Source organism: Actinia tenebrosa, unplaced genomic scaffold, assembly GCF_029948245.1.
Source record: "Actinia tenebrosa isolate PJP-AT-01 unplaced genomic scaffold, QUT_ActTen_1.0 PGA_scaffold16__25_contigs__length_10494907, whole genome shotgun sequence".
In the NCBI taxonomy this organism is placed as follows: Eukaryota; Metazoa; Cnidaria; class Anthozoa; order Actiniaria; family Actiniidae; genus Actinia; species Actinia tenebrosa.
In genome coordinates this window covers 24,047-43,270 of record NW_028292576.1, presented here as the reverse complement: position 1 = coordinate 43,270, position 19,224 = coordinate 24,047, and the positions used below count along the sequence as shown (strand labels likewise).

At 37.3% G+C, this 19,224-nt stretch overlaps 3 protein-coding genes across 3 annotated transcripts; 2 read left to right on the top strand and 1 right to left on the bottom strand.

The window, feature by feature from the left end:
• Positions 1–6,971: 6,971 nt before the first annotated feature.
• LOC148910461 (NADPH:adrenodoxin oxidoreductase, mitochondrial-like) lies at positions 6,972–12,341 on the bottom strand. The gene is made up of 15 exons (XM_089031257.1): positions 12,045–12,341; positions 11,474–11,569; positions 11,267–11,389; positions 10,763–10,807; positions 10,424–10,492; positions 9,960–10,061; positions 9,746–9,835; positions 9,418–9,520; positions 9,183–9,234; positions 8,873–9,023; positions 8,714–8,776; positions 8,510–8,618; positions 8,228–8,335; positions 7,855–7,920; positions 6,972–7,136 (listed from the first exon to the last, which is right to left on the bottom strand). The coding sequence occupies exons 1-15, from the start codon at positions 12,249–12,251 to the stop codon at positions 7,006–7,008; spliced, it is 1,515 nt and encodes a 504-aa protein (XP_088887383.1). The 5' UTR covers positions 12,252–12,341; the 3' UTR covers positions 6,972–7,005.
• Positions 12,342–12,375: 34 nt separating this feature from the next.
• On the top strand, positions 12,376–15,359 carry LOC148910460 (GPN-loop GTPase 1-like). Its single transcript, XM_089031258.1, is given in 6 exon segments — positions 12,376–12,486; positions 13,313–13,551; positions 14,036–14,255; positions 14,622–14,865; positions 15,033–15,251; positions 15,254–15,359. Coding segments are annotated over 6 exon segments (1,119 nt in total). The 5' UTR covers positions 12,376–12,381; the 3' UTR covers positions 15,346–15,359.
• Positions 15,360–15,530: 171 nt separating this feature from the next.
• LOC148910459 (dynein regulatory complex subunit 10-like) lies at positions 15,531–18,344 on the top strand. Its single transcript, XM_089031381.1, has 4 exons — positions 15,531–16,433; positions 16,808–17,041; positions 17,736–17,807; positions 18,339–18,344. The coding sequence occupies exons 1-4, from the start codon at positions 15,531–15,533 to the stop codon at positions 18,342–18,344; spliced, it is 1,215 nt and encodes a 404-aa protein (XP_088887507.1).
• Positions 18,345–19,224: the final 880 nt, after the last annotated feature.

Genomic DNA, 19,224 nt, shown 5'->3' with positions numbered 1-19,224 from the left:
GTCCTAAGTCGACAACTCGATCATCTGAATCTGACGATCGACCAGAAAAAGTTACCTTCAATCCAAACAGTGGAACGTGCTTAATTGTATACTACTGGGGAATAAGAAGTAGTGCGATAAGTTGCTGGAAATCTGTTGTCGGCTCGTTTTCAATTGTTACGGATAATTAGGGTTGCTTTAGGTAGGCCAGACTATGGGTGCTTTCGAGTTGAAAAATTAATAATGGTATAAAATATGGGCCTGATTTTTTTTCCAACTCATGAAGTCAACGTTATGTAATCATTCTCACAGAATCATTTGCAATCTCATTTAGTGAATAATCTTACCCGATTCCTTTATAGTGTTGGTACGTCGTTCTATGTTCCCAGTTATTGTTCTTTCCCTCATTCATTCGTTGAGTTGGCTTCCCGTGAAGGTAACACCGAATTCAGACACAAATTCTGCCAACTTACTGGATACAGATCTTTCTTTCATATCCTTGAGCCATCAGTTGATTTGAAACTCGATCTTAATTTCTGTGAATGATAAAATGAAAAGTAGTGAGTAGACGCTAAATGGACTCTAAAATACACCATTTGTATCGTCCCATCAACCATAATGTAATCATATCATTCTAGTCTAGTGAAAATTAAAACAGAATCAAATAACCCCGGTACATAAAAATCAGTTCACCTGATGTAAAGACTGTCAAGATCATTTCGTTTTGTGTCTTATTCGTCACAGCTGAAATACATCAAAATACCCTTGGTTAGATCGTGCTGTAGATGCGTTCTCTTGCTGTTCTAATCAACAGCTCATGCATTCCTGATAATACTCCTTCAAGAGCGACTCACACTCGGTAATTAATGATTGATGAACAGCTGACAATCATCAAAATATGAGACCAAATCAATGGTAAAAATCACCCCTAGAAACACCTACTTATAGTGAGTTTTAAAATACAATTTCGTTAATGCTGGAGCTGTTTGAATAATAAGCGCAAGGCAAACTAAGTTCAGAAGGGAATAAGTGGCCATACTGAGAATATTTAACAAGAATACTTTATTTGATTACCAAAACTACAACATTTCTTTTTTTCATTTTGTTTAATAGTTGCTTCTTAATTAATAAGTGCCTCTTCATGGATTATGCTACGTAAATATTTTTTCTCTCCTAACGAAGCTTAAGGCTAGGCAATTAAATATAAAACAGCAATGGAAATGAAACGGTTCAACAATATACTTTAAACATTGGATAATCAAAGATGTATAAATATTGGCCTGGTTTATATTGCATAGGACAGCTGTTTCCAGTTTACACTAAAAACATTCTCAATCCACCATTCTAGTCAATGAACGTCTAAAGAACGCATAGATATTCATGAGACTTTGTTATTTCGTGTTTAGATCTCATTCAATCGTACCGTTAAAAATCGTTAAGAAACGGATTTCAGTCGAGTTTATGGGATATTTAATAATGTTTTGAAACTTCAAATTTCATCGACCCTGAAACAACCTCGATTCTCACGCTGGGCTGGTCTAAGTCAGGGCACAGCTAACTCACAAATCACCCTGAAACCACCTCTGGGCTGGTCTAAGTCAGGACATGACTAACTCACAAATCACCCTGAAACCACCTCTGGGCTGATCTAAGTAAATTAGTAATAATTATAATAAAAAAATGTGAATTAGCCGGAACTTGTAACTTACGCATTTGCTGCATAAAATAGACGGAGCAGTAAGTAACTGCCGCATAAATGGAAATGGCTCTTAAATGGTATCCGAATGACGTGTGTCATTTTTGATTGGAGCAAGCCATTTTGAGATTTATATCAGAACTTTTGATTTTTTTGTTTTTTTTTTAGGAACAAGCATGCGGAAAGCGCCGACTGGTAACGAAATGTTGATCTGAGGGTACGCACTAATACTTTACCATATTATTCTACAGAATAGTAAGTATTTACCAATACGGCGGCCATCTTGAATTCTATTGTTTGGAATGCCGAGGGGGCAACTATCGGAAAAATGTATAGACAGCACAGCTGTCAGGGCGTCTTTTGATATGACTTTACGCTTTTTAATGAGAAGCACATCTAAAAAGCAATTGAATTTGCTGGTAGTTGGAACAATATGTGGAACACCTAGATTTCAAATTATTGGAAAACATAACTCCGCCACTCAATGCTTTATTAATATCCTATATTGCCCCCTTGATATAAATCAAGATGGCGTCGTACCGGTAAAATGGTCTATTCAAGAGAACTCTAGCATTTCCAGCCGTGACAATTCTCTGGTCATTCATATAAAAAAACCTACTACAGACAGTGGTACTATTATTATTATTACTCCCACGACTTCCTAGCAACCAGCGCACTAATCACTGAACCCTGTCAACTTCCCCCAGGGAGGATTAGACCAACAGTACGTATTTTCATAATTTTTTCAAAACAGACAAGTGATGTTAAATTTTACGGATTGGATTGGGTCATGTTAGAGAAGTTAATAAGATCTGTATTAAATTAGATCAGATTAGGTATCTTCTCATCCGCCAAAATCTTTTAAACTCACCAGTATAATCTCGTTGAGTTGGCTCATTTATCTTTATATTAAGCTTTATTTCTTCTCTGCAGGGTTGTTTTTTTTGCTGATGTTGAACTTCTAAATTGAATGGTTCAGTTTTAATCGCTATTATTCACATCGAAATCGCAAAAAATGCTTTTTTTAATTCCTGTTTTACGACGTCTTCAAAGCTTTTTTTTGACAATATAATTAAAAAGTAGAGAAGGAAAGCAAAAAATGGAATGAAATACAAGAGATAAAACGAAGTTCACCTTGAACTATAGAATGAAAAAGTTGAGTTTTCGCTTTAGCAGTCGTATATAGGCAACAACATACGAGTGTTTTATAATTCCATGAATTCATTCATATAAGTTTAAGCCTCATGATCCTCTATAAAGGGGCTTTAATTCGTTTTACTTCCTGCATTTTCAAATGACTTTTCTTCAAACTGGTTAATGATTTAAAAGCTAAACAAAGTATATACCAGATAAACAGCTAACTAGTTTTAAGCGTGCATTAGATGGTGGAGTACCCTATTAGTCTATCAACAATACTTACCTAAAACAAGCTCTTAAAATATCCCTTAGCTCTTGTCTGTGATTGGCTCATAACCTAAGGTAAATTTAACTAAGCCGGTTAATAGCCATTATTTGTTCGTTTCCAAGGTAACACGATAAAATCTATGTTCCCGGATGTCTACAAAACCTGTCTATGATTGAAGTATGAGTTCCCTGATAGACTACTAAAAACCCTGGCTATATTTGGTTGATTGACTGACATCTAAGGTCTCGGATTGAGTAGAGTCTGGCTTTGACTGGTTGAAGTCTGAGTTCCCGGATCGATAACAGAGCCTGTCTGCGATTGGTTGATAGTTCCTAAGGTAAAACCGGCCGACGGAACGGGAGAGTAAGGACTATATGCAGGAGGGTAAAAAAACCGCATTGTAAGACTGGTAACGACCTTTTGGTGGATGGTAATTGTCTCGACACGTTCATACCCACAATCCTATGCACCACGAGGTCGTTACTAGTCTTTCTTTTAAAGGACTTCGGAAAGTCGATTCAACTGAAGAAGTTTTTTCATATCATAAAAACAAAAGCCCCAATTTTTTTGTCAGCGTATCCCATATCCTTTTTTCTTTACTTATATGTCCCTTATTCAATAACCCCATATTTGAACCTTTATTAAAACAAAACGAATTAAATAAAAATCAACCATCTTCAGTTTTGACATTACCCACCATAGTTAGGCCTAGACATCATTCAGTATTGTATGGTCATGTCATAATGGCCAAGCGGGCGCGCGAGCGAGGTGACCATGATTATTTGATTGCTTTGTATATTACTATCAAAACTGAATCTCGTAATCTGATCGATCTATAGAAGCAATGCCATTAGCGCTAATGTAGATCAAATATACCAACAAAAGAGCAAATGCTTGTTTTATTGGCCTCAAATGAGCTATGTCGAGGGACTCGATCCTTTACTAACACCGTCACTACCTGACTAGCTGAAAACCAACTGTTCTCTTTGGCGTGAAGTGGGGATCGAGCATTTTGCTCGCAGGCGTGAAAACATGTCTACAGAAAAAATACAGCTACAACCTAGGAACCTGGAACATTAAAAATAATTCAAGCGTTTTTTTAAAACCTTCTTGGTGGAAATCAATAAACTCTTGTTGCCAAACGGTAGTGCATTCGGGTGGAATATTATTTTTACGAAGCGAAATTTGTCTATGAATACCTGCTATGGAGTAATGAAAAAGGGGTGGAAATGTGAGAAGACACTATCTTTTCAATTATCTATCTTTTGTTCAATTCGGTCACTTGAATTGAATATGAGTAATATTAGAATATTGGGAATAATGAGAATGATTTGGGCGAGCACATGAAAACACTAGACCAATTTAGATTTCAAGACAATCGCCAAGGCAGCGCAGACAACATTGATTCCCAGTTTCATTACGAGTAAGGAAACAAAATATTTTCACATTAAATTAACACTTACATAATAATCGAGAGCCAAAATTGATATAGTAAAAAGGCTTCTTCGTAATTTTCCAATCTTTATAGGCCACAGTATTGCTGTGATGAATTCTTGGTCGTTTTTCTGTTCGTGTTGTTGATTTTCGTCCAGTCTCTTAGGCCTCATTATTATCTTTTATCAAACGGATAAATAACATCGAAAAACGAAATCTGAATTACAAATTTTGCGTGCGTCCTGCTGCGCTGAGTTTAATTCTGTTGCTTGGTATTTGGCTTAAACGGAATTGACCAATTATTTTACCTGGTTGACTGACGATGTTTCCCGCCATTTTTTCTGCCTTGTGGACACACGCGTTGGCTGAGAATTGCAGGCAAATGAAAGGTGGTTGGAATAACAATATAATAGGAACGAGTAAGGAAAAAGAGAAAGATAAACTAACAATTTAAACTGCTATTGCTATCAATGTTATTATCAACTGATTTGTAGGAAAAACCCCTCAGTTAGGCATCGGAAGAGGATTGCTTTGAAAATGGCTTGAAATCCATAGCACTATTTGAAATAAGGCATACTGTGTTTTAGACCCTGTGTGTTAAAGTCGGTACTGCGAGGTGCACAAATATTGTCATTCGTGCGTTTCCCGCCAAAAAAAAAACAACAGAGTTTGACCGCACGCGCTGAATGCTTGTGTTAGAGGAAAAAAAATGGAAATAAAATAAATGAATGGATGAATGAATAGATAAATAAACGAATAAAGGAAACCTAAGCAAAGAAAAACTAAATTAAATGAATAAATATACAAATAGTAAATCTTAAACATAATGAATATTAATCTGTAGTATCGTGAAAAGAATATATAATTGTAGTAATGTTTAAGACAATCACTGCATGTGTATTTGTTTGTGGGCCAAGATTTTAATTCCTCTGGGAATTGCTGTAAGCCATCGGTTTTGCTAATACGCCTCTTAGTTGAAAAATAATTATAAATAGTGACATGTATAATGGTGGTTCTCTTGCCGTTATATTATGTCAGCCTAATTCTATTATTATGATCAATGTTTTAGTTCTTGTTCATCGTTCTCCCGGCATTTGTGGTCCTTTTGCCCACCCGTGACAAAAACCCCGCCAATGCCAAACACTTGATTCTGATCTGAGCGTCAACTAAGCCATTCTCAGATCGTTGACGCACGATTCATGTTTTTTTTCGTTATAGATTTTCGACAAATTACTATCGTGTGGAATTGATTTGGTTCGTCCAGACAAGAGAATATTGTAAGCACGTTTAGTTACTATCTTGCGGGCTGTAGGATAGAGACCGACGGACAGACAGACAGTGACACAGTCACTCTTAGTTTTAATTAACACTTCAAACACTAAAAGCAAGAATTTCCAATTATAACTAAAGCAATATTTATCTTAAACACGCCTTCAAAACGAAACAAATATGAATACAGTCCAATATTTTTTTACACTTTCATAACAAAAATGACAATTTTCCTTTCTTTTCTTTGAAAATCATAACTACAAGACAAACGTGGAAACCTGGCGCCGAAAACTGCTTTTCTTAATGGCTCCAGAAAGTTTTTGCTTTCCTCAGGCGTAAAGCCTTCACATTTTATCGAGTTCTAATATGTGGAGCCAAATCCTTATCAAACACGGCATCTATAGTGGGACAAACTACTTCACGCAAACCCATCTAATTGTCTTTGCATTTTTGCTCTTAGTCTTCCGTTTCTGTTATATTTTTCCCGTTCTTTACTAGTCCAATTTTTGTCTAATTTTGATCGAGAAAAGCACACAGATAATGGCTTTAGCTGTATTATATATTTTCCATTCTAATTTTGTAAAACGAACTTCACGTGATAGTCACAAAAATCATCAGTATGTAAAGGATGTGGCTAGTTTGTGAACAAAGAATCAAAAATCGTTCATTTTTTCCCATACTTTGATTCTTTTTACATTTTTCTATCAATTTCCTTCCTACATATTTTTTTTCTTTTTTGCATTTTTTCCTGTTATTTCCTCTTCATTCTTTTCTTTTTTGACATTCAAAAAAATAAAAAAATAAAAAAAAAATCACACACTCTTTCTTGTGTAGATATACGAAAATTCTGAAGCAAAGAATTTGGGGCAAAGTTTTGAGGCATTTTCTTATTCCAAATCGTATCATTTTCAGCAATACTATAACCAATACTTGCTGAGTTAAAGGCAAAAAACAACTTTAAATGTATTCAATAAAAAAATAATTGAAATTTTAAGACTGGATTTGTCTTTCAGATCAAGTGGCTTAGGATTAATCGTTTCCCTGTTCATCAGCCACAACACTTCCATACCAGACACCAGTGACATGTCTTCTAAGTTTCGTATTGTACTATATCACGACAGACGACAGCAACTGACCCCCTTCTATTTAGAAACCTAGTTTCATTTATTCCAAATAAGAATCGTCTACTACAAGCACATCAACCTTTTATTTCTTCATCCTTTTATCCTTTCGCTACTTGTAACATTTCTTTAGTGGATACTATTTTTTCTCGTGGTTTTCCATTTTTCTTTCCTCGCTCTTGTTCTTTTCTGTCAATCTTCTCCCATTCGTCGAAACGAACTATTTCATTCCCTAAATAAATGAAAAGAAAATTGAAAAAATCGAATGAGTAAAAACGGATTATCTGTTATTTATGCATTGGGAGTCCATTACTAACTGAGTCACTAGTCAAGAAAATGCATTAGAGTTTAGTAGGATTACGACGAGTTAAGCTAAGGGCATGTGATGGGCTTCCGAAAACATCTCTATATTTTCTAAATATCCTATTTCAGCTTTTATTTCTATTCTTGATCTTACATACAGCTTCCAACCATGAGAGAACTGGTCACAGCCCCGACTAATTAACATCCTATGGAAGAAACGGTTGATATGGTTCGGACATGTTGTCCGGATGCCTGCGACACGCCCAACCCGAAGACGTCTGGGAACCACCAGGAAGAAAACGACAAGACAGACAACGCATGCGTTGGAAAAACAGAGACCTGATGGAGTCATATACATGTTAAGGAGGCAGTGAGCGCTGATCGCGACAGAGCACCTTCGCGGAACGTTGAGCTGGCGCTGTGGGTCGGACCCATGACAGTCCTAGATAGACATCTGTCAATCTATAATAGTGCATGTTATACCTTGGTTAATTGATATACGCATGGTAGCATCTACCTAGCTATGGAACATGCGCAAATATGAGTATTAAATTATGCTGCTGCTGCTGATGATAGTAATAATGATGATGATGCAAATATTGGAAAGTGAAAACTACACATCACTATACACACTGAGGATACCTTACCTTTCTTTTCTAGTAATCCTTGGATTGCTGTCAGACCTCGTTCAGATGCACTGTGACTCGATATTCCTAGCAGTTGAATCAATGAATAACATTACAGACTTACTCCGGCTCAAGAAAGGTAGACTTGAAGAAGCCCGCTCAGGCTTCAAAGTAAGGTAAATCTCAACAGATTCTTTTGTCCAGAGTTTGCTGCGCAAGACTTGCTCTCACGAAAGTTAGGAACCAGGAAGCGCATAAGTAGAGTAATTCTTAACCGTTTTTTTTAAATCAAGAAACCTCAGCTTCAACAAATATCATCGCCTGCTTCGATTATTTGTTGCAAACTACTTCAGAGTAAATTAACGGCTGTTCGAGAAAAGAAATTTTTTTTTACCTGCGTTAAGATCTTGGACCACTAGTTTTCCTGTTGCAAACGCATCGTTCATTGTTGTGGCGATGACCCCAACAGGTCCATGTCGTACCCATCCACTGCAATATAGACCTATTGAAAAGAAAACAGCACATAAGAAAACTACTTAGAAATAGTGGATTTCTAAGCTACGAATACAGATCGTACGGGCTCCCTGTGGGTTTAGTCGATTCTAGACAGACAAAAGTTGACGTAAAAAGAGAAAGAGAGAGAATAGTGAATATATGAAAAAGCATCTCATTTTACCAGTGGTGCCAAGGACTCTGCCATCTTCATTTGGTATGATGCCATTTTTATGATCGAAAGGGACCGTATCATCGATTGGGACGCTTTTGTACCCAATGCTACGAAACACCTGGAACAAATATAATAATTATCAATAAAACTAAAAACACTTTTGTCAAACAGTTTTTGAACCCTACAAATCAGTCGTGTGTGATAATTCCTCACCAGTCCACATGGTACATCTTCTGTTTGCCCGGTCCCTTCAGCACGAGCCACACCTGCAGGAGACTAGATCAAGAAATATAAAATACAATTAGGTCCTGTGTGATTATATGTCATACAGTCTTATTGGTTGCTAAACAATAAAAAAAGTGATAAACATACCTCTACTAGTTTGTTTATTTCTAATCTTATTCCTTCAACACGTGACCCATCATTCATTGAAAAAATTTCCACTGGACTCCGTAAAAACTTGACTCGCCATTCAGTGGTTGCCTGGAGACGCCGTTCAGTCTCTTGAGGAGTATGTTCTTCTCTTTAACGTAAAATAGATAGCAAGAGATAAGGTGAAGGTGCATGGATGTGTAGAGTGGGTGATACATAGGCTAATCAGGGCGGTCTGTTAGGATGGGCTTGGTGGGGGTATATAAATAGGTGTTTGTAGCGGTCCATTTTCACCATACCTCATACTTACAATGCAATTTTGTACATCAATTCTGTTAACCTTTTACGTGATCTTGGAATTTCTGAAATCAAATTTACCATTCAAGAAATTTCTTGCATTACTTTCATTTTATAGTAACTCGCAACTGGGTATTTACAGAGGTGTCTGAACATGAGAATCAAAGGTACAGAGTAACAGAATCAGCAATTAAAGTAATGCAGGAAGTGTTAGAAGGAATGATTAATATTTGCTGATGATAACTTACTGGGAAGAACTTCTTTCATTGGCTTCATGTCATCAGGAGGGAACACTGCCCTTGTCCCTGCTATTTTGGTTAACTCTCGTAGTTCCTTGATCGTAAAGGCAACCTGGCAAAAATACAGCAATGATGTGGAAGTTAATGGTGTAGTGATGATATTGATAAAGACTGTGGTGATGATGTTGACAAGGTGACAATAGTCGTTCATTGGTGCTGATAATGTCAACAATGTTGACAATGGTGATGATAGTGATGATGATGGCAATGATGTTTATAATGGCGATGTTGATGGTGATGTCATGGGTTGTGATGATGAAGATGAAGGATGCAGTACCTGTAAAGGTCCTCTTCTTCCAACAATGTACACAGTCTTTACTTTGCTCAACTTCAAGGCCTCAATAGCATGTTCACAGATATCTGTTTGCTGAAATTTTAATTTTGATCTGAAAATAAGAGTTATTGCTCCACAGAAATTAAATTATTTAATCATTTTTTGGTCTACCTGTGGTAAGAATACCACAGGAAGCCCAAACATCCTCTAACTTTACCTCAAGAAAACTGATTGGAGACAAAAGGATCCTTGCCACATCCAGAGCTACATTTCCTTGTCCAAGGATGACTGCTGTTTCTGAGCTCAGATCTGGAGACAACTTCAGGTTATGGAATAAATTAGAGAATATAATAAGAAAAATAGAAATGATTCTGAGAATCCAAGTGGTGGATTTAGGGTTTTGAAAAAGAGGGCCATCATTGAAAGGATAAAAGACAGTTTCATTCTTCTTGCATACAATTGTACAATAACTCAACAAATAATTGAATTAAACCAAATAAAATTCTAAAGTTTAACCAATCAGTCAACTTATATTGGTGCTTCCTTTGTGCTTCAATAACATCCTCTTTTCACAAGGGGAGGGGGGAGGGGCGAGTCCACTCCTATATCTCTGCCACAGAATCCTCCCTTTGACCCTTTATTGCCAAGCATTAATTAGTGATGATCATTTTATTTACTTACTTCAATGTTTTCTGGTAGTCCATTATACCAGCCAACAAAAGCTCTTGCTGCATACACTCCATGTAAATCCTGAAAAACATTCAAAAGTCTTAACCATTTTCCTAATCTAAGACTTGCTGTAGGTCAATACCTTTTGCTAATATACAATAAAATTTCAAGAGACCACTGACACCATTTTACCACTCAGTTTCATTCATACCAGTCCAGTACATTTTCAAATGTATGCCCTCGCACTGACCCCCCAAAACAAACATCAACGTTTTTGAAAGTTCTCCTGTACATGGTCCTTTTTTATGGTCATTTCATTATTCTAAACAATCAATATACACATAGACATACCTCTCCTGGGATCCCAAGTCTTCTGTCATCTTCTGCTCCATAACACTGTAATATACACAAAAGGGTATTGCAAAGGGGTGAGTTGATTTATATACACCTGTCATGACCCACCCCTTCCCCTGCAAATTCCAGTTAGTGCACCTAGTGTACTCTCTATCCTCTATATATAAGCATTTTTTCAGTTATTTTATATTCTTATTTCAAAAAGTTTGCCAGTGCCAAAGGCAATAAGTCACTCCAAGATCCAAGAATAACTGGAATATCTTGTTTCTGCTTTTTATTTTCTTCAAGAACGTGGAGCTTTAATAATGTATTGAGAGATTCAATGACGTTTGTAGTTAATGAACCCATTTTGAAGACCTGTGTCATTAATGCTTAGGTGTATACCCATAATTTCGTTCTCTCTTGGAATGACCTATCCCCTTACTCCTTTGGCTCTGACCACCTTTTTTTGAAATAGGTGTATACTACTACGGTATTTGAACTTATTCAGGAGTTTAGTACCAGGACAACTGAATCATAAGCTTGCTGTAGGTCACTGACTTTGACGTCTTTCCCAACATTAATGTTCCCATAAAATGAGCATCTTTCTGACAAAGCAGTTGTAGTGAATTGGTTGATGCAGTTCTACAGAGAGAGAGAGAGAGAGAAAAGAATCAATAAAAGAATAAATGAATAAATCAAAATTAATTGAAGCATTATTATGCAAACCTTTGTTTCTGGATGGTCTGGTGCGATGCCGAATCTTGCAAGACCAAACGGAATTGGTAAACGCTCAATTATATCTACATGGACTGAATCATGTGACTGAAATGAAAGAAATTTTGCACTGTTATGCATTCCGTTACTTTACTCAACTCCTTTAACTTATGGAAAATTAGGCCTAGGGCAAACATCGGACTTTCCATGCACCAAACTCATTAAAAACAATGGATATCAGGTGATAATGAGGCGGTATTCTTTAGTGTAATTAAGTTCGGCGCATGGAAAGTTCGACGTTTGCTCTAGGCCTTAGATAATGATTATAATAAATATAGCAATAGTAGATATGATGCTTTACAAGTGATAACCCTGTACATTCACTTAAAAATAAAACATCTCAAAAGAAGTTTTTTGGAATATTTTTGAGAAAAAGTTCAAAAAGTATTAGGTGTAAAAACATTAGCACAGCTATAATAAGAAGTGAAATGTCTTAGAATGGGCTTCCTGTGTAATTACATAACAATTCCTACGCGGTGTAGTAGATGATAATGACTATCTAATAAAGACTAATGCTACTAACCTTGAGTATCTGCTGTGCAGTATAGAATCCAGCAGGACCCGCTCCAACAATGCACACTCGAGGATTCTGAGAGCTTTGCCTGGGCGAACCAGACCCACTAGATGAGCAACTAAAATGTCTATAAATAATACGAATGTTTGAGTATTTAGTCCTCGAGCGGTAAAATCCTTGATTAAATAATTGTTTAATTGCTACAGTCGATCTCATTTTACGATAATTTAACTGCTTGGAACATTACATTGGACCCTAAGTAACGAACGCCTCTATTAATGGGTCACTTGACTAGTTCCCAGACCACTGGAACCACGACCCAGCTGTGTTATGGGTAATTTTCAATATGGCGGCTGCAAGTGGAGGAGCAGACGAAGGTTCTTCGACAAAGAAACCTGCTTGTATTATCGTTCTCGGCATGGCGGGGTCTGGAAAAACTACCTTCGTACAGGTAAGCTTCTTGTCTTTCTTTCTTGGGGTTGGTATAGGTGTTTAGAACGCGTAGATTTGAAAATAATCGCTTGAACATTATATTAAAGATGTTGACACGTGATCTGTCACTTGGAATCATTCGCAATTAAAAAGTTTATAATACTCATACTACTACCAATAATATCCTATTATATTAATGGTTAGACCTTCAAGTCTTCTCGGACAAGGACTTAAACCGCGGCCCATTCTCCCAACCCTTCCTAACCTAACCTACAGTAAATGGGGGACATAAAAGAACCTGTTGAATTATTCGTATAAGAGTAGGGGATTGTGTCCTGGTTCAACAGCCTATTCCAATAAGCCTGAAGCGAGATGACGTTTTACCCCCGACTCCGAAAATTTTTGATTCCTTAGAGAATACAGGAACAATAGTGATAATTAAAGAACAAAGCAGTGTGAAAAGGATTATGGTCTAGAGACGGGGGTAAAACGTCATCTCGCTTCAGGCTTATTTGGAGGCATAATACTAATCTACTGAAAATTCATACTCACGATTGTACGATGCAGGGCTGCCAATAGGGCCTTAATATGCAGCCCGTAAAGTCCTCCACTTGTCAAAATTGTAAAGCGCATTGAGACCATGTGAAATGCGCTATATAAGAACCCCATTCTTCTTCTTCTTATTATTATTAATATTACTGCGTCTTAGTTTTAGAGATATTTGATTGGCGTCCACCAAAACTCTATTATGTCTTGAATTTTTTTTTCACAATTTTGCAGATGGAATTGAAAAGCCCTGTAAATGGAGTATGAATGTCTAACAAACTTTTTTTTACTATATTTAGAGACTGACAGCACACCTTCATTCCAAGAAAACTCCACCATATGTAGTCAACCTGGACCCTGCTGTACATGAAGTGCCATACCCTGCAAATATTGACATTAGAGATACTGTGAATTATAAAGAAGTGATGAAACAGTTTAAACTTGGTCCTAACGGTGGTATTATCACATCATTGAATCTGTTTGCCACAAGATTTGATCAGGTCATGAACTTCTTGGAGAAAAAGGGAAAGGAATATCAGTAAGTTTTTATCCTCTCACTCCCACACTCACTCCCTCTCTCCCTTCCTTTAAGGATTAGGCATTTCTAAGTTGTTGGTTAGTGCATGACCTTCAGAGCTTGAGGTCCACAGTTCGATCCTCAGGATCTCCACATCAATTTTGATTTCTTTCTAACCTGCGTACCTTCAGCTTTGAATACTCTTAAAACAGAGCATGGAGAGAAGGGCCTTTTCTTACTTCTTTCTTTACTTCCTTCCCTCCAAGTATTCCTCTCTTCATTCTTCCCTTCACCTCTCCCTTCCTCACTCCTCTCTATTCCCAATCCCCTCCTTCCTTTCATCCTTCCTTTCATCCTTCCTTAATTCCTCTCTCCTTCCTTTCATCCTTCCTTCATTCCATTCTTCCTTCCTTCCCTCTTTCACTCCTTGTTTTTCTATCTCTTAGTAACCTTGATCCTCTATCAATACATTGTATAACCTGTGTTTTTTCCATACTTCATCCAGGTATGCAGTATTTGACACTCCTGGACAGATAGAAGTATTTACTTGGTCAGCGTCAGGGTCCATCATTACTGAGGCACTTGCTTCATCATTCCCTACAATAGTTGTGTATATAATAGATACTGTAAGAAGTACCAATCCTGTGACCTTCATGTCCAATATGCTCTATGCTTGCAGTATCTTATACAAGTCTAAACTACCATTTATTGCTGTCATGAATAAGGTACAAGGATTTAATTACATTCAAGAAAAGAATTTATTTTTGCAGCAAATATATGTGATTACTGTGGAGACACTCTACAGGGACCACTTTTACAAATTTAACCAATTACAATGTAGAGTGAAAGCTGGAGCCAATCAGGAGAGAGCATGATAATTAGCTTATTGACCTCAGCCAATCACAATCTTTTATTTCCAGGGTTGTTGATAACATCTAAATTTTCTGTCAGATATAATCAAATCTTGGCATTCATGCTTGCTCCTGATTGGCCAAAGTTGGATGCTATTTTCTAAGCTGCCATTTATAAGAAATTCTTCTTCATTACTAAGGCTTTTCTTCTCATATTTTCTATTGATTTTGATTTGACAGACAGACATTGTTGACCACAGTTTTGCAATAGAATGGATGCAAGATTTTGAAGTCTTCCAAGAAGCCTTAGCTCAAGATACAACATACATGTCAAGTCTGACAAGATCCATGAGCCTTGTCCTAGATGAGTTCTATCAAAATCTACGAACTGTTGGTGTGTCGTCTATGACTGGAGCTGGCATGGATGAATTTATTGATGCAATTGGTAAAGCTGTTGATGAATATGAAAAGGAATATAAGCCAGGTAAACTTGTTATTCATAAAATCATGTAACAGTTCACTCATTGAATAAATGTGACCTTAATTTGAAAATTTGAAAAATGGCTAAAAAATATGCCAAATGGCTGATTAAGATGTCAATTGTGATGTTGACAAAACTGCTAATGTTTAAAATGTTATTTTAATTTTAAGAATATGAAAGATTAAAGGCAGAAAAAGTGGCCAAGGCTGAGAAGGAAAAACAAGAACAGCTAGAAAAACTTCAGAAAGACTTGGGAGAAGGGAAAACTGTTCCCCTGAAGGGTAGCTCTTCACTTTTGTCATCACAGCCCATGCCGTCAGGAGTCTCGTTTGGAATCAATCTTGATGATGATGATAATGATGATGATGATGACATGAACATTGAGGAAGAAATGAAGAAGAGAAAAAAGAATATGAATCATTCAAGAGATTCTTGGATGAATCAACAAAGAAAGAACAATTAGATAAAAAGGGTGATAACTAATAACAAAAAATCTCCTGGTTGTCATATATTTATTTGTTTTTTTTTTTACTATAAGTAAATAAAGTGAAGTAGAACGATTTCTGATTGTTTTTTTTTTTTGCCTGCTGGGTTACCTGTGTAAGATCAGGGTTCTTGGTTGATACCGTTGTCATGCCGACCAGAGGACATCAGAAAGGTGTCCAAAGATGCCGGCGGCGGTCGCTCATTCCGCTAGAGCAGAAACAACTGCTTCTTTAGCCTCAAGCTTTGAAAACCTTAATCTAAAAGTCAAAGAAAAGCCTAAAGCAAAGCCTAAAGAAGGGAATGATCCGCTAAAAGTTCTTGATCCTGTTAGGAAAAAGCTCACTTCAGTCGAAGCACAACGAGTCGTCGCTGTTGCTGATGAAACTATTCGAAGAATCGAGGTCGTCACTTTGCTTCCGTATATTACTGAAAATCTCGACCGCTTCTCTGTTATTTTAGGATCAGACTTGTGTTCTGTATTAAAGGAACACGACAGATTACAAAATGCTTACAGAAAGGGTCTGGCACGATATGAGTTGGATCAAAAACGAAATCGTTCAACAACACCACAACAAATCAGATTTCAAACTCCTGGTTCATCAAGAAAGTCGAGTCTCGCTTCTGAAGACATAAATGAAAAAGAGGATGACCTTCCCATAACGGAGGCTGCCAAAACAAGCCGTCATAGTTCTTTAGCAAGTGCTAGTGGGCTTTCACAGAAGGAAGATTTGACAAAAGACCGCGAAAGTGATGGTAGTGAAGTCGATGTTGATAGACTTCAACATTTGGGTCTCCTTGTACAAAACTCTATTAGGACTGTCCTTCGAATGTTTTCTACCAATCCTACAGCTATAACAGCCTTGAAGAAAGAAAGAAGAGAGCGCTCTGTGGAAGCTAACTCAATGATTGATGAACTTTTAATCCTGCGTGCGATTTTGTTTGAGAGACTACTGACAACACCAAGTGAGGTTAAGGATAGAAGTTTCTATTTGAAGACCGTGATGGAAAGAGAAAAAAAGTCGAGGGCCATTGCTAACAAACTACAGGAAGAACTACAGAAAGCTGTTGATGATAAAGACAATGAGGTAACTAGATTATCCTAATTAATATATTAACAGATGATGTGCAGTTTCAGAAATTATCCGTACCTACTCCCCCCCCCCCCCCCAACAGAGAAATTTGGAATTTCCGAGGGATAGGGGGTCAGAGAAAGAACGAGATTACAAAGTTTGCGTGGAAGAAAATTGGAAATTATTTCCATGCTAAAGATTCGTGCTCTTGCACATTGGCTATTTTAACAATAGCCAATGTGCAAGAGCACGAATCTTCTCACTTCATTTAAGGCAGTTTAATGACTTTAATGGCACCCAAAGGTTGTTTTGGTGTTCAATAAAATTTGGTGTTTGAAGGTCATAATTCTAATGTTCTAATACTAACTAATGAAAATTTTTGCCCCTAGATTTCAAAAAGGAATGAGATGATCCGCAAACTCAAGAATGATATATACACAATAGATAGCAATTCAGAGGAACAGAACAGAAGGGTTGTCAATGAGGCAAGCAAACAGGAGACAGCTGAAATGAAGAACTCTGACGGAAAGAAATCAAAACTACAGCAAGAAATAATTGAACAGAAAAAGAAGCTTGATACTGAAAGAGCAGCTCACAGAGCTAGTGAACTTGCTCTTAGGAAGGTATGTACCTTTTGGGGGCACAAGTCCACCCCCTCCTAATCCACAGGAAGTTCAAGTGAATATCAATAATTGTTATCCCTCCTTAGCCACTCCCTGTGAAGGCTGTATGTGCCTCTACCTTGTGGTCTCCATACACCATGGCTTCTGCTCGCTTATTCAATTATTGAACAGGCCCATTACCAGGGGTAGTTTGAAGGTGCAAACTAAGTTACTTCTCTCTTTCTTCCTCTTTCAATGTTACTTTCACTGGGAGCACGGGTGAGGTGCACCACTAATGCACCATCACTCACCAATGTGACGCAGTTCATTTCCCATGGTCCTTGTCATGTGACTTGAGTTGCTTGGTTGGTTCTCCTGTGCTTTAAGGGTTTTTCACTGAGTTCTCCAGTTTTTCATCCAACTCAAAAATTAATTTTTAAATACGATTTAATCTTTGGGGCTTTTACTTAATTGGAGCCTGGCTCTGGTGCGATTGTCCAAGGTCTGTAGATCTTTTTCATATTCAAATGTGCTATTCCTCTAGGGCCGTCAGACCTAAGGGTGGTTGCATAGGTACCTATACGAACATTCTTCCAGCTCAGGATTTCCTGAAAAAATGTCAGGGAATAGCATCTCTAAGAATGTACATTTATTTTGTCTAGGTCTAAGGTGGATCTACGTTGACCTCATCATCACTTTTTTGTTTTCTTTGCAGCGCAAGTACAAAATTGAAACTGAAGTAGAAAACTGGATCCAAAAGTTTGACAGCGATATGGGAGAACGCCAGGTATGTTTGACTCTGCATAATTCATGAAATTCCTGTCAACAATTAATAATGATAACAATAATAATGCATTTGGTTGAGCGCTTTCCAGTCTTGTTCTAATCGCTTGTAGGAAGTAGTTTAACAATTATGTATGAGGACAATGTTATACAACAGGACACTATGCTAGGACTACCAAGATTAAAAGCTAATTTATTGAAACCGTAGGTTTGGTCATTTCATTCAGTTCAGATTTAAAAATTGGAGAGATTAGTAGCGTTTCCTAATTTATAGAGGCAGTCATTCCAAAGTGTCAGGGAGTAAAGCAACAGAACGGGCGATGGCCATATAATTTTAGATGATCAGTTTTGAGAAAGGTAGTGACTTGGTTGTTTGTAAGACTGATAGTGCAGAGTAGGTTGATATTTAGGAGTTGAAGGTATATGGGGTCAACAATCTTTGCAGAGAGTGACTCTCAGAATCATGAAGTTTAGTTAACCTTGGCTTAAACAGTATAAATTAATACTAACTTTGAATTGGTTAAATCTTCTTTAGGATTAGGGTTAAGGGGGGGGGGGGGAGGCTTTGATGTTGTTTACCCTGAAGAAGAGAACATCTACAAAACTCGAGACCGATTCAAACCCTTAAAAAGAAACCTTCAACATCGTTAAGAGAAGGAGGATGCCCACAGAGAGAGCTGAAGCCCTGCCGACACGTGATCTGAATTTGAAGATTCGCGCCTGCTAGACGGTCATCCAAGCAATGTGGGCGCGCACACAATGCGAGCAAAGCACTACAAAGAAAGAAGAATCCATGGAAAGAAAGGCAAAGAAAGGGAAGAAAAGTGGGAAAAAGGGGAAGAAAAAATATAAGGTCCGATAATTCTTTGGCGCCAGAAAATTACTGCTTGTTCGTGTTCTCGTAGAACACGGTCGAGTCTTTAACATTTGTTATCGCCAATTAACTGTTATAGTAGGTGAAGTTTTTCCTTCGTAAGATGCTTAAATGACTGAGGCGTACTTGAGATAATCCTGCTCTCTTGGGCTCTCTGGCTTTTTTTAAATCGAAGAATCGTGTGTGTGATGAGGCCGGTTTGTCGTCATACTTTGATTGGTTTCTGACAGTGAGAGCCATTCCTATGTCATACATAAAGAAAAATGACCAAGTATGACGAGTTCTCTACTGGATGTAAAAAATCGATGTAACGATTGGTTCGTATTTTATAGTTTCTGTCTGGTAGAACCTATAAGAACGAGTAAATGAAAATAATGAAATATCTTGTTTTAGAATATTAGAAGATAACGTATCATAATAATTGTGCCGTTGTAAAATTATTAGTCAAGCATTGGTCATTAAAATTTTTAAGAAATAAATTGTTCATGATGCGCAATTTTTTTAAAGCCAGTGCAAAGAAATAGTAGAGAGCCTGTGTAACTAAAGT